This window comes from Gorilla gorilla, chromosome 1 (assembly GCF_029281585.2).
Source record: "Gorilla gorilla gorilla isolate KB3781 chromosome 1, NHGRI_mGorGor1-v2.1_pri, whole genome shotgun sequence".
Taxonomy (NCBI): Eukaryota; Metazoa; Chordata; class Mammalia; order Primates; family Hominidae; genus Gorilla; species Gorilla gorilla.
Window position 1 is genome coordinate 105,534,703 of NC_073224.2, and position 27,311 is coordinate 105,562,013.

The 27,311-nt window shown below is 50.9% G+C and overlaps 1 protein-coding gene and 2 long non-coding RNA genes across 10 annotated transcripts; 2 read left to right on the forward strand and 1 right to left on the reverse strand.

Annotated features, from left to right (window-relative positions):
- Nucleotides 1-151: 151 nt before the first annotated feature.
- ZNF687 (zinc finger protein 687) lies at nt 152-10,515 on the reverse strand. Of its 6 annotated transcripts, none has more exons than XM_055358133.2 (10): nt 9,660-9,767; nt 6,754-6,845; nt 3,642-5,773; nt 3,342-3,520; nt 2,777-2,953; nt 2,504-2,666; nt 2,037-2,366; nt 1,810-1,922; nt 1,471-1,612; nt 152-1,329 (listed from the first exon to the last, which is right to left on the reverse strand). In XM_055358133.2, the coding sequence occupies exons 3-10, from the start codon at nt 5,754-5,756 to the stop codon at nt 835-837; spliced, it is 3,714 nt and encodes a 1,237-aa protein (XP_055214108.2). In that variant the 5' UTR covers nt 5,757-5,773; nt 6,754-6,845; nt 9,660-9,767; the 3' UTR covers nt 152-834. The 6 variants fall into 6 exon arrangements, with proteins under 6 accessions (XP_055214108.2, XP_018877843.4, XP_055214099.2 ...); XM_019022298.4 differs by having other exon boundaries at nt 5,974-6,845; XM_055358124.2 differs by lacking the exons at nt 6,754-6,845; nt 9,660-9,767 and adding an exon at nt 10,347-10,515.
- Nucleotides 9,774-27,085, forward strand: LOC129526014 (uncharacterized). 3 transcript variants are annotated; one of them, XR_008670586.2, is made up of 4 exons: nt 9,774-10,246; nt 15,038-15,179; nt 19,213-19,320; nt 26,567-27,085. It is a non-coding gene; the product is annotated as an uncharacterized lncRNA (long non-coding RNA). The 3 variants fall into 3 exon arrangements; XR_008670588.2 differs by lacking the exon at nt 19,213-19,320; XR_008670583.2 differs by lacking the exon at nt 26,567-27,085 and having other exon boundaries at nt 19,213-23,884.
- On the forward strand, nt 10,608-12,026 carry LOC129526018 (uncharacterized). Its single transcript, XR_008670594.2, has 2 exons — nt 10,608-11,289; nt 11,792-12,026. It is a non-coding gene; the product is annotated as an uncharacterized lncRNA (long non-coding RNA).
- Nucleotides 27,086-27,311: the final 226 nt, after the last annotated feature.

Below are 27,311 nucleotides of genomic sequence, written 5' to 3' on the forward strand. Positions count from 1 at the left end.
CAAGATACAAAAGGCACCACATAGAAAGAAGTTTGCTTTTTCCCTGCCTGTCTTGGTCACCACCACCGCTTCCCTGAGAAGGGCGGGCCTTCCATGTTCTCTCACCTGCTTCAACTCCACATTGTCCAAGTCACAGAAAAAGAGGCCTGAATGGAGATTCGACCACAAAAACAGTTTTAATGGTCTGGTTTTCTCCCTAGTTCCCCAACTGTTTGTTAGTATTATTATTACTACAAGAATAAAGGATTCCTGAGAGCCTGTCCCCTCCTCTCCTGTGGCCCCCTTGACAGGACTCATCCCTACCAACCCCCCACCCCCCCGCCCTGGATTTCTGGGGAAAAAAGAAGTGAAAGGCACTGCAGGGGTAGGGGGCTTGAGTGCCAGTGAGTTGGGGTTGGGCGGGGGGGACGGGCACTAGGGCAGGGCCCGGCCTAGAGGAGGAAAGATCCAGTCCATGCCTGAAGGAATTGTGGAGGGGTGTGTCCATCCATGACACCGCCATCAGTCCTTCCCTGAACCTGTCTAGCAGGCATACCTAAGTCCCATCCTCCCACCCCCAGGCCCACACTGGGGGTTCTGCAGCAGGAGCATAAAATTAATTAGTGTTGGGCTCAGAAAGGAGGAATGGAGGGTCCCCTCTACTAGGACTCCAGGGCCAAACCCAAAGGGAGGTTGCAAATAACTAGAATAATCCTCAAATGCTCTTCTTCAGGTTGGAGAGACAGGAATTAACAAAATATTAATGTTAATGAAACTCCCGAGCCCAGGGATCAGGCAGCAGCAGGGAAAACCAGGCTCCAAGAGGAAGGGGCTGGTCAGTCCCAGGCTTGGAGACTAGTTGTCCCCAACAGCCCCCTGCCGAGCCCTGATGAACGCCATGCCATGCGTGCGGAAGTGGGTCTTGAGGTTTAGAGGGCTGTCGCAGCTCTTGCCACAGACCTTACAGGTCAGTGGGCCTCCAGAAGCAGGCAGGGGTGAGTCTCCACCATCGGGGTCAGACCTTGATGGAGGGGCCTCTTCCTCCCCATCCCCCAGCCCCAGGGCACTGGCTTTACCCACACCCCGTCTCTTCTTGTGGCTGATGAAACGGTGTCGGCTCAGGGAGCCAGGGGAGGCAAAGCACAAGCCACAGTCGAGGCACTGCTGGGCACCATCCTCCACCCTCAACCCCATCATGAGACTCTGTTCTGTGGAGCCGCTGCTCCGGTAGCGCAGAGGGCCATGGCCTCCAGATCCAGGTCCACCCCTGGGGGACTTGGCTGGCGGTGTTGTGCTGTCAGGCTCCTCACTGCAAGAGTCAGAAGACTGGCGGCGTTTCCGACCTGGCCCCTGAAGAAAAGTGGAAGAAACTGGGCCTTACCACCACCCCTACTGTCCCTGGCACCCCCACGCTCGCTTCCTGAGGCCATGGTCTCTGCCTTCCAGTTTCCCACTCAAAGCCCTAGCACAGCAGGCCGGACCTCTGCCTACCTGGGCTCTGGCACTGGAACCCCGAGCCAAGGTGGTCCCCCGGCCAGGGGACTGGGCCCCAAGCTGCAAGCCGTGCCGGACCTGGACATGTTTCTCTAGGATCAGGCGGCTGCTGAAGGTGCGTTTTCCCTCTGTGCAATACCTGAAATGGGAGAGGACAGGATGGCAGCAGCGGCACAGCCCGAAAGCCAGGGCTCTTGCTTCTGAGGAGGGGGCTGCCGGAGCACAGGGAGACCCCAACCATCAGGCCACTTAGACACATCGCAGGTGCACAGGTACTTTGGCATACAGGGAGAGTCACGTGCTGGGCAGGAAGAGGAAGCGGGGAGCAAGACTTACCTGCAGGGGTAAACTCGCTTGATGCCCTCGTGATTAACTCTGACATGGCGCCTCAGGCTGGGGGCGGAGCAGAAGGAGCGCTCACACAGGCGACAGGGAAACTTTTTCACTGACTAGGAGAGCAGGGGTAGATGTCAGAGCCAGGCTCCAGGACCCCGTCCCCACTGTCACACTGGCAGTCCCAATGCTGCCCCCAGCCCATGGTACTCCCCTTGGGGCCCACTCACCTTGCCATGCTCCTTCTTCATGTGGGCCACGTATTCATCACGCTCAGGGAACCAGGAGTGACACAGGCCACAGGTCCAGCCTCCAGGCCCCCCACCCCCACCCTTGAGGCCTTTGCTCCCTAGTTCCCGCCGAGGCCGTTTGGCTGGACGGGGGGGCTCAGGGGAGCTGGGTACTTCCTCCTCTTCTGAAGATGAAGACGACTCCTCAGTAGCAGGGGCTGCCCCTCCCTGAGAAACAGCCAGCTCCTCAGGCTCAGTCTTGGGGGTCAGCAGGGCACCCCCGGCCCCTTTCCCAGCAGTCTCCTCCAAGCGCCCAGACTGATGGGTGTTCTGTGAGAGGAGACAAGGGAGGTTGCTGTTGTGGGGGAGGGCCTGGCTGTGCCAAAGCCCCCCACTTCTAAAGTATGTGGCCCCAGCCTCAGGTCAGTACAGCTAAGCACCCATTCCCCATCCCTCTGATCCTGTACCTTGAGATGTTCCAGCATGGTCCTTTTTTGGGCAAAGAGCAGAGGACAAGACGGGCACTTAAAGACACTGACACGCTGGGGCAGCAAGTGCTGGTCGAAGTGTGAGGAGAGGAGGGGTTTGTGAGTGAAGACTGTGTCGCACATGGCGCACTTGTAGATCAGCCTGAAGTGAGGACAGTGCAGACATCAGGCAGGGTTGGGTGCAGCCCCTCCCCTCCTGCGCCCCACCAGCCCTCCCTCCCTGGCCCGGCCCGTCCCTCCCCCGGGCCTCACTTGGCCTGCTGAGTTTGGAAGCTGGGATGCTGGGAGTAGAGGTGGGCATGGGCACTTGGCCCAGACTTGAAGGCCATGGGGCAGATGGGGCACTTGTGGAAAACCTCGCAGTGCGACGTCTGGATGTGGGACTTGATGGAGTTCACACCCCCAAACACCACTGAACAGCTGGGGCACCTAGGGAGGAAGCAGGAGGCCCTGTGGTGAGGTGGGAGGCATCTCCATGCCCACCCCGGGACCATACATTTATTCTCTGAGACTGGGTAGACTACAAGAAGGAAATCAGTAGTGGAGCATGAGCAGGGTGGAGAAAGGAGAGAGGTGCAGAGGCTGTTCCCCAAGGGAGGCTGCCAAGGGAGAGCTGGAGCTCCAGAGGTGGCCCTGCTTCCCCCCATCTCCATGGGGGACGACGGGAAGGCAGGACGTACTATCTCAGGGTTGAGTCTGGCAAAACAACAGGGCTGAGGGATATAGCAGGGAAGGTAGGGGATCTTGAAAGGCCATCTGAGGCTGAGGCTAGGACACACGAAACCCTACAGTTCTATGGAGGAAGGGTCCGAGGCACCTGTATCCTACACGGCGAGAGACGTGCAGACAGGCCTCCCGGAGATGGGTCTGAAAATTGGCTTGCAGGAAGTTGCCCCCACACTCAGGACAGACATGGGGGGGTCGATTCTTATGCATGCGCTGGTGGGCGCTGAAGCTGCAGCGATTGGGGAGCATCATGGGGCAGGTTGGGCACACCTGTCGAGTGGGTTAAACAAGGAAAGTCGGTGAGGAGTGTCCTATCTCCATTACTTCTAACCAAGCCCCCAACGACTTCCTAGATCCTGTCCCCACAGAAGGGCTGTGAAAGGTGACTCACATTGCTGGTGGCCCCAGGGGCAGGGGGGCCGAGCTGCTGGAAGTGAGCTGCCATGCCAGCCTTGTCCCGGCACTGTTCCTTGCACTCCAGGCAGCGAAAGCATGTGTAAGCAGAGGTGGCAGGGGCAGCAGGCGGCTCTGTGGAGAGCGGCAGGACAGGGGCCTCAGCAGCAACTGTAGTAATGGCAGAGGAGGTGATGGACCCCTCACCCTTGCCCAAGGCAGGCAAGGCCAGAGTTCCAGAGACAGATGGGACAGCTACAGGCAGCAGGGGTGTGATGTCCGGCTGCCCCACCATCTGGTCAAAGGCTACAGGCCTCATGACCAAATGTGAGCACTGCATGACGAGCCCCTTGTCCTTGTGTTCACGTGCATGCAGGAGCAGGCTGCACTTGTTGAAGAAGACCAGGCGGCGGGCGCAGTGGTTGCAGGTGACCTCGATGCGCATGCTCCGACGGTCATAGTGCCGTGCCAGGCTCTTCTCCAATGAGAAGGCATCCCCACACTCCAGGCAGCGGTAGCCGGTGGGAGGCAGGGCCAGCCCAGCCTCAGCTGGTGGGCTCAGGTTTGGCCTATAGGCAGGGAGCAGGTTCTTGCTGTTGAGGATCTTGTTGAAGGCCTCCACCAGGCTGGACTGGGTCCGTGATATCACTGTGCCACCCCCTGTACTTGGCCCAGTAGCTGTCTTTGAAGGTTGCACCATCACCACCGAGGCACCATTCACCTTCTGTCCCCCAGTCCCCAGCCCTGCCCGCCCGTCAGCCTTAGGCAGGGCTTGGGGCACCAGGCCTAGCACGTTCTTAGCAATCATCTTAGGGCTGGTGGCAGTCCCCCCAGGCAGCACCACAGCCTTGCGAGCCACACTGGCTGCCATCAGCATGGCAGTACTGGCGTTCTGGATGGTGGCCACAGGCAGCACAGTGCCTTTCAGCCTTGTACCATCACCCAACTGTACGCTCACCACCTTTGGACCCTCAGAAGTAGGTGTTGCAGGGGACAGCTTCAAGAGGCTAGCCTCAGCCAAGAAGGCCCCCTCAGCCAAGGGGGCAGGTGGATCAGGATCTGAGGGGACCCGAGTTACAGTCCTTGTGATATTCCCGCAGGATGTTTTAATGGTCTTGATCCGCACCTTAAGAGGCCTAGAGGAGCTGGAGGCAGGGGAGTCATTGCTGTCCTCATCTGCAGCCTCGGCCCCACTAGAGGGACTCTGGGGACTTCCTGGGGAAGACTTGTCCACCGGCCCCTCATCATCATCTTCTTCCTTCAAGGACTGACAGATGGGCACTTTGGGGGAGGCAAGAGGGCTCTGGTGCCCTGGAGACTGCTTGAAGAAGGGCACCCCAGCAACTGGGGGAGGCGAGGCACTGGCAGGGATGTCCGTGGCCTCAGGGCTGGAGCCTGAGCCTTGTTGGGCTAGGACCTGGGGATGATGGGGGCTGCAGCTCTCCTGCTTCAAGGCCCCCAATGGTGGGGAAGAAACAGGTGGCTGCATGCCTGGGCCATTCTCCTGGGCCAGCTCAAAGGAAGAGGGGAAAGGAGGTGGGGTCAGAGCCCCCTCCTGAGGGGGAGAGGGTGCAGAGGGAGGCAGGGGATCCGAGTGGTCCCCTGGCTCAGGGCCAAAATGAGCAAACAGGTCCAAGGGAGTTTTGCCTTCCATGCCTTTTTCTTTCCAGGTGCCCCCACTGGGAGGAGCAGGAGAGTGGGGAGTTCCTGGGAGGGAAAGTTCAGGGCTCCCAAAACCATTCTGCATTCGATGAGGCCCCACAGGCCCTTCCTTAGTTACCCCAGCAGCCTGGGCCCCGTCTCCTGCTGAGCCTCCAGCCAGGGCCTCAGACTGCTCAGGACACACAGTGTTCTTGACAATGACACTGACTACAGAAATGTCTGGCGGTGGCAGGCCATGGTCAGAGGCCTGGGCTGGAACTCCAGGGCCATCCCCAGCAGAGGCTGCTGCTGTGTCTTCAGATTCACTTCCTACACCTGGTTCTGGCTTCCCTGGGCCTCCAGGCCCCTCATTTTCTTCTGGCCCAGAATGGATGGCTTCATTCGCATCAATGTCAGGGATGTCAAAGGCAGCAAGGAGGTCATCAAAATCAGGGGTCTTCATATCCCCCATATCGGCAGATCCCAGACCTGATGAAAACAGGAACGAGGAGGAGAAACTGAGATGTCTAGAAGAGAGATCCTGGAGCTCTTCCCTCAGCATCTCCATATTTATCCTCTCTCAGAACCCACATACACTCCAACTTAGGTACACCTCCGCCACGGCATGAATCCTACAGAGCTGCTAGGTTTGCCAAACCCTAAAATCAGAAGAGGGTTAGTGTCCATACCTTGGTGGGCTCCAAAATCCAGAGAAAGCAGGGGAAAAAAGAGTTCTTAGAAATACAGGGAAGGGGCCAGGTGCGGTGGCTCATGCTTGTAATCCCAGCGTTTTGGGAGGCTGAGGCAGATGGATCACTTGAGGTCAGGAGTTTGAGACCAGCTTGGCCAACATGGTGAAACCTTGTCTCTACTAAAAATACAAAAAACTAGACAGGTGTGGTGGCACATGCCTGTAATCGCAGCTACAAAGGAGGCTGAGGCAGGAGAATCGCCTGAACCCATGAGGTTGAGGTTTCAATGAGCCAAGATCACGCCACTGCACTCCAGCCTGGACAGAGCGAGACCCTGTCTCAAAAAAAAGAAATATAGGGGGCCGGGCATGGTGGCTCACGCCTGTAATCCCAGCACTTGGGGAGGCAGAGGCGGGCGGATCACGAGGTCAGGAGATCAAGACCATCCTGGCCAAGACAGTGAAACCCCGTCTCTACTAAAAATACAAAAATTAGCTGGGCATGGCAGCACACACCTGTAGTCCCAGCTACTCGGGAGGCTGAGGCAGAAGAATTGCTTGAACCCGGGGGGTGGAGCTTGCAGTGAGCTGAGATCGTGCCACTGCACTCCCACCTGGGCGACAGAGCAAGACTCTGTCTCAGAAAAAAAAAAAAAAATACAGGGAACAGGGAAGGGTAATAGAGCTCAGTGAGCATTCTGGTGGAAACCATCTCATCCCCTCCTGTCCCCAGCAAAGAACCAAATAATCAATACTATTATTAAGGAGGATGATGTACATGATGCTCTAGGTTTAAGGACTCATTCATGTCCGCATGGAATCAATTCATATTCTTCACGGATCTTCTGGGGTCCACACAGATCTGAAAGGCTGCATGTACAAAGGGACAATGCCATAAGCCAAGACTTAAGAAATGATCCTCGTTCAGCTTTATCAGGGGCGTGCAGTACAAGCAAGTTTCTTCAGTGCCTTACTTTTGCTGTTTGAAAGAGGACACAAATGGCCGGGTGTGGTGGCTCACATCTGTAATCCCAGCACTTTGGGAGGCCAATCACTTGGGCCCAGGAGTTCAAGACCACCCTGGGCAACATGGTGAAACTCCCCAGGCATGATGGCACGTGCCTGTAGTCCCAGCTATGCCTCCCAGCTGAAATAGGAGGATCCCCTGAGCCCGGGAGGTCGAGGCTGTGATGGGCCATGATCATGCCACTGCACTCCAGCCTGGGTGACAGAGTGATACCCTGTCTCAAAAAAAAAAAAAAAAAAAAAAAAAAAAGACAAGACAAGGCAGAGAGCACAAGTGATCTATGTATCATAGGGTTATTCTGAGCATAATACGAAATTGCTAATGTAAGAATCCCACCAAGAATACGATTTACTATTCCAGATGAACCAAGCAAGGACATGTCAGGTCAAGGAGGAACTGGAAAGGAATAAGCACTGGAACTCTAGGGCTGGGGTCGGAGGCAAGAGTCAGGGGTCATGCAGGATCAAGTCTAGGGCACCTGGGCCATCACTGGCACCTGGAGATCTAGCTTGGTCAGCAGGGAAAAAAGGACTCAAGGAAATTACCCAAGAGACCAAGATGGAAAGAATAAGACACAGGAACAGAAAGAGACAAAGAGAAGAGACAAAGGGGAAAATGGTGATGGCAGCCTGGTCACAAGGGCCCCAGCCTAGGCCTCTCCTGTCACAAACACCTGCTGCTCGCTCACTACCTTCCCCAGAGTGCCTGGCCCTCCCCTAGCCAGCCCTTCCTTCTCCACCCCTCCCCATCTTGCTTTCCCGAGGCTAAAACTCCCAAGATACATACAAATTTCTCCAGCACAGCTGCCACAGTGGAAAAAAGCCAGGCTCCCTCAACCCTCACCCATCATTTCTGCTCCAAGCTCCTCACCCCATTCCATCCCCTAACTTTAACTCCTCACCCTTTCCATTTTCCTGTGGCAACAGTAGCCCAGGAAGTTTCACCTAGCCTCAACCTGGCCAAGTGCAAGAAATAAAATTAAAAATCCCACAAGAATTATGTGGCACTAATCCAACAAGCAGGCCAGCTCGGAGTTTGTGGGAGACCCAGGTCTGTCCCCTACCAGTGTCTCCCCATGAGTGTTTCTGTATCTACGAAGAAGCAACTAAAGAGTCTATCCCTATCCATTCCCTGCCCAGGTTGCAGGCCATTTCCCAGCCAGTTCTCCCACCTCTCTCCAGTCTTCAGACTGTAACTAGAGACAGTCCCAGCATGTGGCAGCTGGGATTGCTGGGACCAAGGTTGGGGTGGGGGCAAAACCAAAGGGGGAGTCCTCCCCTCACCCCCACCCTATTCAATTCTGCAGAATCTGGGTTTAAACAAAAACCCTTGTCTCTATAGGCCTGGCTCCTAAGCCTGGTTCCCTCCTGACCAGAGGCCTGAGCTACCTTCCACTCAGGTACTCAGAAAAGTGGAGTGCTACAACGAAGACCAGCGGGGACTAGGAGAAAACACCTGCGAACTCACCCGCCCCCCTACCCCGCCAGCCACCTCCCTCTTGGGTGTCCCAGTGACTTAGAGGTCATCCGATGGCCACCCACCCAGAGCAGACAGTCGACCAAGCAAGCCGCCAAGCTCAAGCCAAGGAGGATCAGGCCTTCCTGCGACTGCTGAGCCCTGTCTCTAGGGCTCCTATCTCCCCCGCCCCCTTTCCCTCTGTGGTTCCCCAAAAGCCAAAGAGGCTGAACAGGAAGAGGCTGAACAGGCCCAGGTCGAGTGGGGGCTCCACTGACCTTTGCCCGGGCCCAAGGCCTGCAGCGCAGAGGAGGGCGAGGGGCTGGCGGCGATTAGGTTGAGGCCAAGCTGGGCAGCAGGCGGAATTAAGTCCCTGCCATCTGCCGAGAGCTGGCGCGGGGAGCAAGTCCTGGGTTTCGAGGAGGGGGCGGGGTGTACACATGAGAAACTACAAGGGAAACTGAGGCGCGCGGCCCTTCTCTCACTCGCACCGGCGTGCGAAGCGAAGGCCGGGCCTCAGCCAGTCCAGGCCCTTTGGGAGCTGCTGCGCAGCACCTGGGGACCCAGGACTACACAGGATAGGGTGGGGAGCTGGAAAGAGGGGAGGAGAGAGGGGACGGTCTCTGCGCGACTCTCAGCTCTCTAGCTGGGGTCCGTCCCAACTCGGACCTCGTCCCCTGCCCTCCGGGCGCAGCGGAGCCTCCTCCCGCCGCGCACTCCCGGAGGCTCGCTAGAGACTGGAGACTGATCGGGGGGTGCGCAGGGGGCCGGGGGCGCAAGCCTGAGTCTTGCCCGGGCCCGGACGCTGACCCGCACCCAGTCGGGGTGCAGGTTCCGCTCCGGCCTGGCCCAGTTCCCCCGCCCCCATCCCCGGGAACGGACACCATTTTAGGTCGCGACATCCCGCAGCCTCCAATCTCCGGGCCGCACTTCGGGTGCCTCTCGAGTCGGGGGCGCCAGGACCTGGGGTTCTCGACCCTCCTGGGGGTTTACCCGGCTAGGGACTGTGCTTTCAACAGGCCAGGAGTTTCGCCCATCCGCCCCAATGGATGGAGGCGGTGTCTGGGCCTTCCTAGAAGCCGCCCCAGGGGGCGGCGCGGAGAAGGGGGTAGTTGACCAAGTGGGGGGAGGGGCGGGGGTATTTACCCGCCCCCCCCCAGGGGGCGGAGCCAAGGGCGGGTATTTATCCCAGGCACGCTTACTTGTTCCGCTCCTGGTGCGGACCGAGACCCGGCGGTCTCTACCCCGCTCCAGCCGCTGCCGCCACCGCCGCCCTCCCCGCGGCCGCCGCTACTTCCTGCTTCTCTCCGGTTCGGCCTCCCCACTCCCTCTCCTCCCTCCGCGCTCCAGGTCTGGGCTGCCCGTTTTCGCACTCGCCATTGGCCCTTGCCCCCGTCGCTCAGCCCTGTGCCCCTCCCAGCCCCGCACTGGGTTGGCCCTAAATACTGCCGCTCGGAACTAGCCCCGCACAGTCCTCTTATGCTCATTGGGCAAGGGGCCGAGGCCCTCTGAAGATACCTCTCCCCATTGGCTGTGCCGGGGTCCGTCTGCCCCATCTACAAGTCTCGTAAACGATTGGCCTCCGCCACTGTCGCTTAGAAACAAGCCAGCCTGCTTCCCAGCTTGCCTACTGGAAGGGGGAGCACCCAGGTGCGTCTCCGCCCCTCGCTCCCTACTGGCCGCTCGAAGCTTGAAGCTGCAGTTCGCTTTCGCGAATGTAAGGAACCCAGCTTCTGTGTGGTGGGCACTGAGAGCAGAACCGCATTGAGTCGGAGTGGAGCACGGAAGTGTAAGTCCTTTTGCGCTGTTTCAAGCTAAACCCGTGTCACTGATGCCGTACAGAAGTTACAGAATGGGACGCCACCCCAAACATTACGTCATCCGCTGACCATTTCTTTGCGGTCCTCCCACCGTCTAAATCGCCATATAATCTGATGGATGGGGTCCTCGCGCGGGCCAGCTCCTGGGCGACAGCGTAACCCGTCGCTCCTCCCTCTGCGGGAGGGCGTGGACGGGGCACGGGATTTGGAGCGTGGAAGGAATCGGGACCTAAAGGTTGGGAAGGGCTCGCGGACCGGAAGCGGGAGAGGTGACGTAGGAGTGCTGGCGTGGCCTGGGCCATTTCCAAAGAGGCCTTAAAGGAGTAACTGATAGGCGTCCTAAGTATGGGCTGGGGGGACCAACTGCTCCATTTCCCATTTAAGGGCTCCCCTTTTCCCCGCCCCCAACATGGCGTGGGGGTGGGGTCAAGGTCGAGTTTTCCCGCGCTTTGTTGCCACGCCCCCTGGAGGCGGGGGAAAGGGAGGAGTCGCTCGGAAAATGAATCTCTTTGATGCTCTAATAGCACTCACTGGCAGAATTCGTCTGCAAGCCCAGTGTGCCACCTCGCGCACGCAGCCGCTCGTTAACGGCGTGGTTTTTTTTTTTTTTAATTAATTTTTTTGAGGCAGAGCCTCACTCTGCTGCCCAGGCGGGAGCACAGTGGCGCGATCACGGCTGACTGCAGCCTCAACCTCCCAGGCTCCAGTGATCCTCCCGCCTCAGCCTCCTGAGTAGCTGGGACTACAAGTGAGCGCCAAATCGCCCGGCTAACTTTTTTATTTTTTGAAGAGACAGGGTTTTGCCATGTTGCCCAGGCTGGTCTCAAGCAATCCTACAGACGTGAGCCACTACTCCCTACCTTGGCGAAGTTTTTTATTTTTTATTTTTTGAAACGGGGCCTCATTCTGTCGCCCAGACTGGAGTGCAGTGGCGGGATCTCGGCTCACGGCAACCTCCGCCTCCCAGGGTCAAGCAATTCTGCCTCAGCCTTCCGACCAGCTGGGATTACAGGTGTGCGACACTACCCGCCCGGCTAATTTTTGTTTTTTTTCTTTTTTTTTTTTGAGACGGAGTCTCGCTGTGTCGCCCAGGCTGGAGTGCAGTGGTGCGATCTCGGCTCACTGCAAGCTCCGCCTCCCGGGTTCACGCCATTCTCCTGCCTCAGCCTCCCGAGTAGCTGGGACTGCAGGCGCTCTCCACAATGCCCGGCTAATTTTTTGTGTTTTTAGTAGAGATGGAGTTTCACCGTGTTAGCCAGGATAGTCTTGATCTCCTGACCTCGTGATCCGCCCGCCTCGGCCTCCCAAAGTTCTGGGATTACAGGCGTGAGCCACCGCGGCCGGCCATTTTTGTATTTTTAGTAGAGACGGAGTTTCACCGTATTGGCCAGGCTGGTCTCGAACTCCTGACCTCAAATCATCCGCCCGCCTCGGCCTCCCAAAGTGCTGGGATTACAGATGTGACCCACCGGGCCCGGCAAAGTTTTTAAAAGTGGTTTTGTTACCCTGCCCAGGAGTCCCAGGACACCGGAACCAGGACTCCCCGGCGCACCCGGAGAGTTTCCAAGCTCCTTTGAAGTATGAATCAGAACTTCTGGATGGGAATCCTGGAGCCACCACTTGCCCTATGGTCGCAATGGGCAAGTCGCTCAACCTCCCAGATCCTGTTTTCTCATGAGTAAAACGGGGATTATAATACCCACCTGACAATATTATTTTTGTGAGAATTAAATGAGTTTAGAATGTAAACACGCTTTGTAAAGTAATTGGCAGTTGGGATTAGTGTGCCCTTTCTCCCGGAGCCTTGCATCCTGTGCTCTCTGTCCGCCTGCATTTGCTCCCAGTTGCTCCAGCTCAGGTGCTGTTCCTTCTCTGAGCAACTAATTAAAGGTTCCCTAACCCGATGTAACCAACCGGCATTCCATTTCCACCTCCTCTTCTGGTCTCCCTATGCGGAATAACAATTACTACTCATATACACATATTTTGGGGGTCTCACGCCTGTAATCCCAGCACTTTGAGAAGTCTAGGTGGGTAGCTCACTTGAGCCCTGGAGTTCGAGACTAGCCTGTGCAACACAGCAGGACTCTGCCTCTACAGAATATTTGGGAAAAAAAATTAGCCAGGGGTGTTGGCAGGCGCCTGTGATCCCAGCTGCTGGGGAGGCTGGGATGGAAGGATCGCTTGAGCCCAGGAAGTCAAAACTGCAGTGAGCCGGGATCGCACCACTGCACTCCAACCTGGGAGACAGAGCGAGACCCTGTCTCAAAAACACACACACAAAGAAAAACTTTATTTATTTTATTAATAAACATATTATTAATAACTCACGTAGTCCTTACCACAACCATGGAAGGAGGTACTATTTCAGGTACTGGAGATGTAGCAATGAAAAAAGCAGACAAGAAGCCCTGTCATGAAACACACATTCCTAAAGAGAAGACAAACAATAAATATTAGAAATGGTAGCTGCCAAGGAATAAAATAGAGCTATCAAGCCATGCAAAGACAGAGGAATCTTCGGTGCATATGACTAAGTGAAAGAAGCCAATCTGAAAAGGTTGCATGCTGTATGATTCCAGCTATGTGACATTCTAGAAAAGGCAAAACTATAGAGAGTAAAAAGATCAGTGGTTGGTTGCTGAGGGTTCAGGTGGAGGGAGAGAGATGAATAAATAAATGGAGCACAGGGGACTCTTAGAACACTGAAACTATTCTGTGTGATACTGTAATAGTGGATACATGTGTCAACAGCCATGGATTCGTACAACACAAAGAGTGAACCCTGTGAGCGTGGTGGTTCACACATGTAATCCCTGAACTTTGGGAGGCCAAAGCGGGAGGGTCAACAAAAAATTTGAAAAATTAGCCGCGTACAGTGGCGCACACCTGTAGTCCCAAATACTCAAGAGGCTGAAGCAGGAGAGTCCCTTGAGCCCAGAAGTTTGAGGCTGCAGTGAGCTACGATCCTGCTGCCGCACTCCAGCCTGGGCAACAAAGTGAGACCCTGTCTCTTAATAATAATAATAATGTTTCCATATTGGTTCATCAGTTGTAACAAATGTACCACACTAATGCGAGATATTAATAAATAATAGAGTAACCTGAGCAACATGGAGAGACCCCATCTCTACAAAAAAACTTTTTTTTTAAGTAGCGTGGCATGGTGGTGCACACCCGTGGTCCCAGCTACTTGGGAGGCTGAGGAGGGAGAATCACCTGAGCCCTGGAGGTCAAGGTTGCAGTGAGCTGTAATCACAGCACTACACCCCAGCCTGGGCAAAAGACCAAGACCTTGTCTCAAAATAATAATAATAATAGGGGAAACTGGAGAGAGAGGATGTGTGGGAACTCGCATTTTGTGCTCAATTTTTCTGTAAACCTAAAAATGCTGTAAAAAATAAAGTGTATTAATTTAAAAACAAAAACAATGAAAAAAAAAACAAAGCAGGCGGCTGGGCGCAGTGGCTCATGCCTGTAATCCCAGCACTTTGGGAGGCCGAGGCGGGTGGACCATGAGGTCAGGAGATCGAGACCATTCTGGCTAACATGGTGAAACCCTGTCTCTACTAAAAATACAAAAAATTAGCTGGGCGTGGTGGCACACGCCTATAATCCCAGCTACTTGGGAGGCTGAGGCAGGAGAATCGCTTGAACCCGGGAGGCAGAAGTTGCATTGAGCCGAGATCGCACCACTGCACTCCAGCCTGGGCGACAGAGCAAGACTGTCTCAAAAAAAAAACAAAAACAAAAACAAAAGCAAGGAAAGATGACAGTAAGTGTGGGAGGGTTGCAATTTTAGGTAGGGTGGACAATAAAGGCCTTTTCGAGAAGATGGTGGTTAAGTAAAGGTCCGAAAGAGATGAGGGAGTGAGCCATGCAGCTATCTGGGACAAGAACATTCCAGGAGGAAAGAACAAGTACAAGGTCCTCAGGTGGGGAGTGTGTTCCAGAGGGGGTGGGAGGAGTGAATTGGGTCATGGGATGCTTTGGAAGCTATGGGAAGGTCTTTGGCATTTTCTCAGAGTGGGTTAGAAAGCCATCAAAAGGAGACAGATGACATGGTGGCCTGACTTAAACGTTTTAAAAGGGTTGAAAGTGTGGTGTGGAAGAAAGAAAAAGACTCCAAAGCTTGGAGGCTGAGGAAGTAGAAGCATGATGTTGCCCCATTTCTTGAGCTGAGAAGACTACAGGAGATGCAGGTTTTAGGGGTTAGGTCGGTAGCTCAGTTTTAGTCATGTTGAGGTATTACACATCCAAGTGGAGATACAAATGTAGGTGTCATCAGCTTATAGATAGTATTTAAAACCCAGGTCAGAATGGATGAGATCACCAAGGGAGGATTGAGGCATGGGAAACTCTGAAGTTAAAAGGTCAAGGAGATGAGAAGAACAGCAAAGAGGAAGGAAGGAACCAGGAGAGTGTTGTAACCTTCAAGCTAAATTTAAAAAGTATCTCAAGAAAGAGGAAGAGAGAATGATAGTCAGATGCCACTAAAATATCAAATAGGATGAAACCTGAGAATTGACCAATGGATTAAAGCAAAATGGAGGTCACTGGTGATCATCATGAGGAGAGAGTTGATGGACTGGTGGGGACAAAAGCCTGCATGGAATGGGTTTACAAGTATGGAGGAGGAAAAAAGAAAAGTCACTATAAAACTCTTTCAAAGGAAGGAAGGAGAAAAAAGATGGTAACTAGAGGGAAAAGAGTGACCAAGAGGACTATTTCTTTTAATAGTTACATTTTTTTCTCATCAGGTTCTACTGACCCAAGGAAAGGACTGTTTGAAGATGAAGAAGTTGTACGTCAGTACACGGGTGGGGAGGATCCTCTAGACAGGAAAAACCGAAGTCGTAGCAGAGCGATAAGGAAAGTTTCTGGAGTCATGTTCTTCAGAAGGTGAGCGAGAGGGTCAAGTTCACAAACAGAGGAATTGCCTTACACAGGGGCAGGGACAGTTCCCGAATAAAAATTGGGAGAGAAGGCAGAGTGAGCGGGCATGGGTCGAGGGAGCTGGGGAGCTGTGGGATATCTTTGTTGCTTCTGTTGTCCAGTGGTATAAGAAACAAGAACATGTGTTGTCAAACTCTTCATAGGAATAAAAAATCAAGATCACTCTCTAAGAGTGAGGATGATGAAGAAACTAGGAATTTGAGGAGCAAAAAGATAGGAAATAGGCATTCAGGAGAGAGGAATGGACTAGGAGGGGAGATCAAGAGACTGAGAGGCCAGTGGCCTGGAAGATTCATTTACCTGGATATTTAAATCAGCAGGAATGGGCCGGGTGCAGTGGCTCACTCCTGTAATCCCAGCATTTTGGGAGGCCAAGGCTGGTGGATCACCTGAGATCAGGAGTTCAAGACCAGCCTGACCAACATGGAGAAATTCTGTCTCTACTAAAAATACCAAAATTAGCCAGGCATAGTGGTGCATGCCTGTAATCCCAGCTACTCAGGAGGCTGAGGTAGGAGAATCGCTTGAACCCGGGAGGCGGAGGTTGTGGTGAGCCAAGATTGTGCCATTGCACTCCAGCCTGGGCAACAAGAGTGACACTCCGACTCAAAAAAAAAAAAAATTCTTGAACTTCACATAGAGAGTATGATTCTATTTATGTATATATATACTATAAATATATAGTATGATTCCATTTATATAAAGTTCAAGCTGGGCGTGGTGGCTCACACCTGTAATCCCAGCACTTTGGGAGGCTGAGACAGGTGGATCACGAGGTCAGAAGTTCAAGACCAGCCTGGCCAAGATCCTGAAACCCCGTATCTACTAAAAACACAAAAATTAGCCAGGCGTGGTGGCACGCACCTGTAATCCCAGCTACTTGGGAGGCTGAGGCAGGAGAATCGCTTGAATCCAGGTGGCAGAAGTTGCAGTGAGCCAAGATCACGCCACTGCACTCCAGCCTGGGCGACAGAGCAAGACTCTGTCTCAAAAAAATAAAATAAAATAAAAATAAACAATAAATAAAGTTCAAGAGCAGGCAAAGTAAATCAATGGTGATAGTAGCAGAATTGTGGTAACCATTGCCTAGGAAAGAGTAAGAGGAATATATATATATATATATATATATATATATATATATATATATATATATTTGCACACACACTCACACACACTTTTTTTTTTTCTAAACAAGGTCTTGCTCTGTCACCCAGGCTGGAGTACAGTGGTGCAATCACAGCTCACTGCAGCCTCAACTTCCTGGGCTCAAGCGATCCACCCACCTCAGCCTCCCAAGTAGCTGGGGCTACAGATGTGAGCCACTGCGCCTGGCTAGTAGGAGGAATCTTTGGAGATGCACACACAGGCACACATACCCCCAGATTAATGGCACAGCACCTTCTGTTAATAGCACCCACCACCTCTCCTTGTTGCAGCCATCTTCTGCCTCACCCCACTCTGTCCTATACTACTCCTATCCTCATTCTTGATTATTATTATAATTTTTTTTTTGAGACTGAGTCTCGCTCTGTCACCCAGGCTGGAGTGCAATGGCACAGTCTCAGCTCACTGCAACCTCCACCTCTCAGGTTCAAGCGATTCTCCTGCCTCAGCCTCCCGAGTAGCTGGGAATACAGGTGCCCACTACCACACCCGGCTAATTTTTTGTGTGTGTTTTTAGTAGAGACGGAGTTTACCATACTGGCCAGGCTGGTCTTGAACTCCTGACCTCGTGATCTGCCTACCTCGGCCACCCAAAGTGCCAGGATTACAGGCGTGAGCCACCATGCCTGGCTTTTTTTTTTTGAGAGAGGGTCTCACTCTGCTACCCAGGCTGGAGCGCAGTGGTACAATCTCGGCTTACTGCAGCCTTGAGCTCCTGGGCTCATGTGATCCTCCCACTTCAGCCTCCCGAATAGCTGGGACTACAGGCATGCACCACCACGCCCAGCTAATTTTTTTATTTTTGGTAGAGATGAGCCACCACATCTACCCTATTTTTATATTTATTTATTTATTTATTTATTTAGAGATGGAGTTTCACTCTTGTTGCCCACGCTGGAGTGCAATGGTGTGATCTCGGCTCAGTGCAACCTCCGCTTCCCAGGTTCAAGCAATTCTCCTGCCTCAGTCTCCCAAGTAGCTGGGATTACAGGCATGTGCCATCATGCCCGGCGAATTTTGTATTTTTGGTAGAGATAGGGTTTCACTATGTTTGTCAGGTTGGTCTCGAACTTCTGACTTCAGGTGATCCACCCACCTCGGCGTCCCAAGGTGCTGGGATTACAGTCATGAGACACCACGCCCAGCCCACCTGGCCTATTTTTAAAATTTATTTAACAAACAGGGTCTTGCTCTGTCACCCAGGCTGGAGTTCAGTGGTGTGATCATAGCTCACTATAACCTTGAACTCCTGGACTCAAGCAATTGTCCCGCTCAGCCTTCTGAGTAGCTGGGACTACAGGTGTGTGTGACCACATCCGGCTAATTAAAATGTGTGTGTGTGTGTGTGTGTGTGTGTGTATATATATAGTTTGTAGAGACAAGGTCTCCTTATGTTGCCAAGGCTGTCTCAAACTCCTGGGCTCAAGCTATCCTCCTGTCTCAGCCTAGGATTACAGGCATGAGCCACTGTTCCCAGCCAATACGCTTTCATTTTCTAGGACAAAGACTACAAACTATGGTCCCATGGGCTGAGCCTAGACTGTATACATGTATTTTTTTAATTTTAAGATCATCCATTCCCAGCACTATAGTAAATGGAATAAAACCGAAATCCCACTTGGTACCAGTGTGCCTTAATATGCTAGATAAAATATTTTAAATATCTTTGCTTCAGATTTTAAAAAATATTTCAATATTCTGAAAAATTTTAAACCATAAAAGTAAACAGAAAAGTATAATGAGCCTCCAGGTAATCATCAGCCAACTCCAGCAATTATCAAATCAGGGCCAATATTATTTTATCTGTACCCTGGCAACTCACCCCTTATTATTATGAAAAAATGAAACAAATTAAAACCGTGTGCCATCTGAACAAGAATAACAACATCACTGTGCTATCCCTGCCAACGATGCATAACCTGAATCCGACATCAGACAAATCCAGATTAAGGGGCAATTCAAAATAACTGGCCTGGGCCAGTTATTTTACAGGCTTATGCCTGTAATCCCAGCACTTTGGGAATCCAAGGCAGACGGATCAGGAGTTTGAGACCAGCCTGGCCAACATGGTGAAACCCTGACTCTACTAAAAATACAGAAAATAGCTGGACATGGTGACAGATGCCTGTAATCCCAGCTATTCAGGAGGCTGAGGCAGGAGAATCACCTGAACCCAGGAGATGGAGGTTGCAGTGAGCCAAGATGGTGCCACTGCACTCCAGCCTGGGCAACAGAGCAAGACTTTGTCTCAAAAATAAGTAGGCCAGGCGCGGTGGCTCACGCCTGTAACCCCAGCACTTTGGGAGGCTGAGGCGGGCGGATTACGAGGTCAAGAGATTAAGACCATCCTGGCTAACACGGTGAAACCCCATCTCTACTAAAAATACAAAAAAATTAGCTGGGCACGGTGGCGGGCGCCTGTAGTCGCAGCTACTCAGGAGGCTGAGGCAGGAGAATGGCGTGAAGCCAGGAGGCGGAGCTTGCAGTGAGTCGGAATCGCGCCACTGCACTCCAGCCTGGGCAACAGAGTGAGACTCCGTCTCAAAAAATAAATAAATAAAAATAAAGTGTCAGGGTCATAAAAATCAAGGAAAGATCAGGAACTCTTCTGGGTTAAAGGACTTTAGAAAGACATGACAACTAAATGCAACATGAGATTCTAAACTGAATTTTTTTCTTTCTTTGCTATAAATGCCATTATTGGGCTAGTTGGTAAATCTGAGGATTAGATGGTAATAATATAACAGTGTTAATTTTCTGATTTGTGTGATTGTCTTCTAGTTATGTAATGGAATGTCTTTTTTTTTTTTTCTAGGAAATGTACACTAAAGTATTCAGGGATAATGAGCAATTAAGTTAGCAACTTACCCTCAGATGATTCAGGGGGAAGAAAAGTCTTTTGGACTATACTTGCAACTTTTATGTAAGTTTGACATCACTTCAAAAGAAAAAAAGGCAAAGCACAGTGCAATGCGCTTGTAATCTCAGCACTCGAGAGGCTGAAGTGGGAGGATTTCTTGATCCCAGGAGTTGGAGGCTGTAGTGAACCATGATTGCATCACTGCACTCCAGCCTGGGCAACAGAGCAAGACCCCAACTCTCAAAAAAGAGTTAGTGGCTAATAGTACTATGAAATTGATGAGACATTAGTCCTCAGTTTCAGGAATCCCAACAAATCCCAAGCACGACATATGAAAATAAATCTATACCCAGACACATTTTACTGAAAGTGTAGAACATCAGAAACAAAGATATTATAATCATCTGTCAGCTCAGGAAAAAAAAAAAACTAACAAAGAAATAGCAATTAGAGGCTGGGCATGGTGGCATGAGCCTATAGTCCCAGCTACTTGGGAGGCTGAGGCAAGAGAATCACTTGAACTCGGGAGGTGGAGGTTGCATTGAGCCAAGATGGTGCCACTGCACTCCAGCCTGGGTGACAGAGCAAGACTCCGTCTCAAAAAAATAAAAAGTAAAAATAGCAATTGGATTGATATCTGACTTCTGTACAGCAACAGTGAAAGCCCAACAGTAGAATTATATCATCAATGTGCTGGGAGAATATATTCACCAATTCAGAATTCTATATCTAATATATTTATGTATGAAGATGAAACAAGGACATTTTACACAAACAAAAGCTGAGAAAGTTTACTACCAACGTATCTTCACTAAAAGAACTATAGGATTTAGGCCAGGTGTGGTGGCTCACGCCTGTAATCTCAGCACTTTGGGGAGGCTGAGGCAGGTGGATCAATTGAGGCCAGGAGTTCGAGACTAGCCTGGCCAACATAGTGAAACCCATCTCTACTAAAAATACAAAAAAATTAGCTGGGTGTGGTGGTGCACACCTGTAGTTCCAGCTACTCAGGAGACTGAGGCAAGAGAATCACTTGAACCCAGAAGGCAGAGGTTGCAGGCTGCAATGAGCCAAGATTGTGCCACTGAGCTCCAGCTTGGGTGACAAACAAAGACTCTGTCTCAAAAAAAAAAAAAAAAAAAAGAGCTATAAGATTTACTTCCAGAAAAACAAAAATTATCCCAGAATGAAGGTTTGTGAAGCATTAATTGGTGAGAAAAAGATAAGCAAATTTGTGGGTAAAGCTAAATCAACATTGCTTATATGAGACACTAGTGATAACATCTGGCCAGGCATGGTGGCTCATGCCTGTAATCCCAACAGTTTGGGAGGCCGAGTTGGGCAGATTACTTGAGGTCAGGAGTTCGAGACCAGCCTGGCCAACATATTGAAACCCCATCTCTACTAAAAAATACAAAAATTAGCTGGGCGGGGTGGGCTAGAATAACATTCTCAAAGAAAACTGGAGGCTTGGCCGGGTGCGGTGGCTCATGCCTGTAATCCCAGCACTTTGGGAGGCCAAGGCAGGCAGATCTGCTGAGGTCAGGAGTTCGAGACCAGCCTGGCTACCATGGTGAAACTCTGTCTCTACTAAAAACACAAAATTAGCCGGGTGGGGTGGCAGGCACCTGTAATCCCAGCTACTCAGGAGGCTGAGGCAGGAGAATCACTTGAACCCGGGAGGCAGAGGCTGCAGTGAGCCGGGATTGCACCACTGCATTCCAGCCTGGGTGACAGTGAGACTCCATCTCAAAAAAAAGAAAAAAGAAAAAGAACTAGAGGGGTTAAAAGAATAGAAAAAACATATATACGCCAGGGAAACACTAACCACAAAACAGAGTTGGTGTAGCTATATCAATATTAGAGTAAATAAAATTTAAGACTAAAAGTATTAACTAGTCATAAAGAGTTACTACATTGTTATGTTTCAATTCACTAGGAACATACAGTAATTATAAACCTGTATGTTCTTAATAATTCAGCTTCCAACTTTTTTTTTTTGAGACGGAGTCTCACTCTGTCACCAGGCTGGAGTGCAGTGGCGCCATCTTGGCTCACTGCAACCTCCACCTCTTCGGTTCAAGTGATTCTTCTGCCTCAGCCTCCTGGGTAGCCCGGACTACAGGCATGCGCCACCACACCCAGCTAATTTTTGTATTTTTAGTAGAGATGGGGTTTCACCATGTTGGCCAGGATGGTCTTGATCTCTTGACCTCGTGATCTGCCTGCCTCGGCCTCCCAAAGTGCTGGGATTACAGTCGTGAGCCACCGCACCCGGCCCCCACAAACTTTTTTTATTTTTTTGAGACAGGGTCTCTCTCACTGTGTTGCCCAGGCTGGAGTGCACTGGCATCATCATGGCCCACTGCCGCCTCAAATTCCTTGGCTTAAGCAGTCCCTCCCACCTTGGCCTCCTGAGTAACTAGGACTAGTGGTGCATGCCACAATGCCCAACTAATTATTATTATTATTGTTGTTATTTTTTGTCTCTGTAGAGACAGGGAGACAAGGAGAGCACCAGAAAGTTAAAATTAAAATTAAAAAAGGTCAAGCAGCTGGCATATGCTCTCTTTAATTCTTTCAATCTTTTTCTCCTCTCCCTTTCCTATTTCCTGTCTAGACCACAGGCCTGCCTGATGGTTGAAGGATCTTGTGATCTTATGATTTTTCAGGCAAATTGAGAAAGCCAAAGCCTTTTTTTTTTTTTTTTTTTTTTGATGCAGGTTCTCCCTGTGTCACCCAGGCTGGAATGCTGCGGCACGTTCGCGGCTCAGTGCAGCCTCAACCTCCCAGGCTCAAGGGATCCTCCCAGATCCTCCCACCTCAGCCTTGCAAGTAGCTAGGACTACAGGCATGAGCCACTGTGCCCGGCCAAACACAGGCCTTTAAGGATGACAGAGCAGGGGGAAAAACACAGGTCTTTAAGGATGCAGAGCAGCCTGGGAACCTGATGAATTCCTGGGGACACTAGATGAGCCCTGGGCTGCCTGCATCCAGATTTCATTACCTTGAGAGAAAAATTAACTTCCATCTTGTTTAAGTCTCTGTTACTTCTAGTCTGTGTTACAAACATAAATGCAATTCCAAATCGATTCATAATTATTACTGCAAGTAAGTAGTCAAGTAAGAGTATCCAAGACCAGCTTGGCCAGCATGGCAACACCCTGTCTCTACTAAAAAATACAAAAATTAGCCAGGCGTGGTGGCAGCACCTGTAATGTGGCTACTTGGGAGGCTGAGGCAGGGAGAATTGCTTGAACCTGGGAGTCAGAGGTTGCAGTGAGCCGAGATTGAACTACTGCATTCCAGCCTGGGCATCAAAGGAGACTCTGTCTCAAAATAAATAATTAATTAAAAATAAATAAATTAGCTGGTTCATGGAATGAATGAATAAATAAATAAGCCGGGCATGGTGGTGCATGCCTGTGGGTCTCAGCTGCTTGAGAGGCTGAGGTGGGAGGATTGCTTAAGCCCGGGAGGTCAAGGTTGTGGTAAGCTGTGATCATGCCACTGCACTCCAGCCCTGGGGACAGAGTGAGACCCTATCTCAAAAAATAAAACAAAATAGGGGTCGGGTGCGTGGCTCATGACTGTAATCTGTAATCCCAGCACTTGGGAGGCCGAAGTGGGCGGATTGCTTGAGCTCAGGAGTTAGAGACCAGCTCGGGCAACATGGCGAAACCCTGTCTCTACTAAAAATACAAAAATTAGCCGGGCATGGTGTCACATGCCACTCAGGTGGCTGAGGCAGGAGGATCATTTGAAGCCAGGAGGTGGAGGCTGTAGTAAGATGAGATTTCGCTACTGTCTTCCAGCCTGGGCAACAAAGTGAGACCCTGTCTCAAAAACAAAAACAAACATAAATAAAATCTGGCATTGGCTTAGGAGAAGTGGGTTAGGCAGTTATTAGGAAGGATACACCCAGTACAGGCTGGAAAGCTGGTAACCCTTAGTACCTGCGAAGCACTTAGTCAGATAGTTCCCTATTTTGCCTTAGAAAGCAGTTAAGGCTGTATGTAGTGGCTCATGCCTATAATCCCAGAACTCTGGGAGGCCAAGGCAGGTGGATTGCTTGAACCCAGGGGTTTGAGACCAGCCTAGGCAACATAGCAAACCCCATCTCAACAAAAAATACAAAAATTAGCTGGGTGTGGTGGCGCCCATCTGTGGTCCCAGCTATTCAGGAGGCTGAAGTAGGAAGATCACCTGAGCGCACAAGGCAGAAGTTGCAGTGAGCCAGGATCACACTGCTGCACTCCAGCCTGGGTGACAGAATGAGACCGTCTCAAAAAAAAAAAAAAAAAAAAAAAAAAAGGAAGGCTGGGCGCGGTGGCTCACACCTGTAATCCCAGCACTTTGGGAGGCCGAGGCTGGCGGATCATGAGGTCAGGAGATCGAGACCATCCTGGCTAACATGGTGAAACCCTGTCTCTACTAAAAATATATTTTAAAAAAATTAGCTGGGCATGGTGGTGGGCGCCTGTAGTCCCAGCTACTCGGGAGGCTGAGGCAGGAGAATGGCATGAACCCGGGAGGCGGAGCTTGCAGTGAGCCAAGATCGCACCACTGCACTCCAGCCTGGGCGACAGAGCAAGACTCCGTCTCAAAAAAAAAAAAAAAAAAAGAATGCACTCTCTGCTTAGGGCCCACACCCAAGAAAAGCAAAAATAGAAAAGTTGGCCGAGAGTTTTATTATTTGGAGACTGATGGCTTGAAGAAGCCAACTGCTTCTCTAACCCAAACTGAAGCGATTAAGAGTGGTAGCTGCTGAAAAGCGGGAGATAACACTGCAGCCCCAAACTTTTCTCAAGCATCTTCTGTTAAGAGTTTTGTGATCAATGGGCACGGTGGCACACACCTGATGCTGAGCTGGGAAGATTATTCAAACCCCCTTGAGTTCATGACCAGCCTGGGCAACAAAGCGAGACCCCATCTCAATTTTCTTTTTTTTTTTTTTTTTTTTTTTTTGAGAGACAGAGTTTCACTCTTGTGGCCCAGGCTGGAGTGCAATGGTGCAACCTTGGCTCACTGCAACCTCCACCCAAGCGATTCTCCTGCCTCAGCCTCCCACGTAGTTGGGATTACAGGCATGTGCCACCACACCCAGCTAATTTTGTATTTTTTAATGGAGACAGGGTTTCTCCGTGTTTGTCAGGCTGGTCTCAAACTTCCAACCTCAGGTGATCCACCTGCCTTGGCCTCCCAAAGTGCTCGGATTACAGGATGAGCCACTGCACCTGGCCCCATCTCAATTTTTTTAAAAAGGTTTTGTCACTGCAATCGTGCAAGACTACCAGCAAAGATCAGATTAACACTGTTGTCTTCCCCTTCAAGCTACCATTAATCAGAGATTTAGGGGGGGATCATCAGAACACAGAGGACAATACGCAAAATACGAGTTTTTAGGCTTAATATTACATGTAAGACCTTTAGCTACAGTAACTCATGCTTGAGAATTGACTGGATGCCTACAATTATTTCAGGAAATTATGTTACCAAAACAAACTAACAAAAAAACCACACCTGTCCCACAAAACTAAAACATTTTGGATGCCAAATGCATCCCTCTAGAAGTGGCTGCCAATGGTGTGTAGTCTTTAAGGAGAGTGTTAACCACAGAAGCCTCCTCAGATGGGCCATGAGGGATGAGGGACAAGGAACAACCTCTCTGAGGGCAGAGCCAGGGCCATGGAGAACAGGGGAGATTTTCCCAGGGGGCAGAACCAGGGGAAGCCAGATAGACTAACCCAGCAACTCACTCCTCTGTCAGGGCAAGTCATCCTCATCCCCAACCCCAGATTTGCTACATACTGTTGTTCTGGTGACCTAATGCTGTGTAATGTATCACCCCAAAATTTAGTGGCTTAAAATAACAATTATTTTATTACCTCTTACTGTTTCCACGGATCCAAAGGGCTTGGCTGGGCACTCTGGCCCCAGGCATTTTGGGGTCGTAGGCAGGCAATGACTGAAGCTGGAGCAGGTAAGGGCTGACTGGATCTCAGTCTCTTTATATATTCTCAGGGCTACTTAATGACCCCCACCTCATGTGGCTAATTTGGGCTTCCTCACAAGATGCCAGCTTTAGGGCAGTTGCTGTGCTAACTTAGATGTCCAAAGTCCCAGCATAATTGTTCCAGAAAAGAAAGCAGAAACTGCATCACCTTTCAGGCCCTAACCTCAGAAGTTACAAAGCATCTCTTCTACCACACTCAATTGGTCAACCAATTGAGGTTCAAGGGACAGAACATAGACCCACCTTTCAGTGGGCTATCTCCTATGCTCTCCTTTCCCAACTGGGAATTTTGACTGTGGTCAATGCTTCCTACTGTATATCAGGTGTGTTGAGAGTTGATAACTTGTCTTCAGTTTATAGGTTGCTGAACGACAAATAGCCACATGAAGAACTAATAGAGAGACATTAAGTAGCCGAAGGGATGTGCCACTCCAGAGTTTGGTAGTTACCTAAGAAAAGCCATCCTTGGCTGGGCGCGGTGGCTCACGCCTGTAATCCCAGCACTTTGGGAGGCTGAGGCGGGTGGATCACAAGGTCAGGAGATCGAGACCACGGTAAAACCCCGTCTCTACTAAAAAAAAATACAAAAAATTAGCCAGGCGTGGTGTTGGGCGCCTGTAGCCCCAGCTACTCGGGAGGCTGAGGCAGGAGAATGGCGTGAACCTGGGAGGCGGAGCTGGCAGTGAGCAGAGATCGCGCCACTGCACTCCAGCCTGGGCGACAGAGCAAGACTCTGTCTCAAAAAAAAAAAGAAAAAAAAAGAAAAGCCATTCTCTTCTTCCTTAATAAAATAACCCTTGTATTTCTTCTTGTTTTTTTTGTTTTTTTTTTTGTTTGTTTTTTTTGAGACAGAGTCTCGCTGTGTCGCCCAGGCTGGAGTGCAGTGGCTTGATCTTGGTTCACTGCAACTGCTACCTCCCAGATTCAAGCAATTCTTCTGCCTCAGCCTCCCGAGTAGCTGAGACTACAGGCATGTGCCACCACACCCAGCTAATTTTTGTGTTTGTAGTAGAGACAGGATTTTGCCATGTTGGCCAGGCTGGTCTCGAACTCCTGACCTCAGGTGATCCACCTGCCTCAGCCTCCCAAAGTGCTGGGATTACAGGCGTGAGCCACTGGAACCCTTGTATTCCTGAGGTTCCCTTGCAGCTGAGAGTGGCCATGTGGCAAAATTCTGGCCAATGAAGTGTAAGCAAAAGTTGTTGGACAAGACTTCCAAGAAAGCCTTTTTACACGGGGAAAGGTTGACATTGATCCTTTTTTTGCCCTTTCTTCATTCCTCCTGATTCCCAGCTGGAATGCAGATATGATAGCTGGAGCTCCAGCAATCATCTTGGACCATGAGGTAACCTTGAGAATGAAAACCACAGGCTGAGGATAGGCTGGGCGTGGTGGCTCACGCCTGTAATCCCAGCACTTTGGGAGGCCGAGGTGGGCAGACCTGAGGTCAGGAGTTCGAGACCAGGCTGACCAACATGGAGAAACCCCATCTCTACTAAAAATGGAAAATTAGCTGGGCGTGGTGGTGCATGCCTGTAATCCCAGCTACTCGGGAGGCTGAGGCAGGAGAATCGCTCGAACCCGGGAGGCGGAGGTTGCGGTGAGCCAAGATCACACCATTGCACTCCAGCCTGGGCAACAAGAGCAAAACTCCGTCTCAAGAAAAAAAAAAAGAAAAAAACACAGGCTGAGGATAGTGATGGAGAAAAATAAAAGGAGCCTGGACCTCTGATGATGCTGGAGCTGCTGTGAGCTACCTACCTATGGAGATTATTTTACATGAGAGAAAAATAAAACTTGAATCTAACTTAAGCCAGTGTTAGTTCTGGTCTCCATTATTAGTAGCCAAATGCAGTTCCTACCTTAGTGGTCCTCACTGATTGAGGCAGGGACTTTGGTTTTGCTCATCTTTTTTTTTTTTTTTTTTTTTTTTAATCTGCAACTCACATGAATCTGGCACAGAGTAGGTACACAATAAAGACTTGTTGAATGAATGCCTGGTGCTTTAAGTTGTAACTGGTTTATTGAATTATCTTCT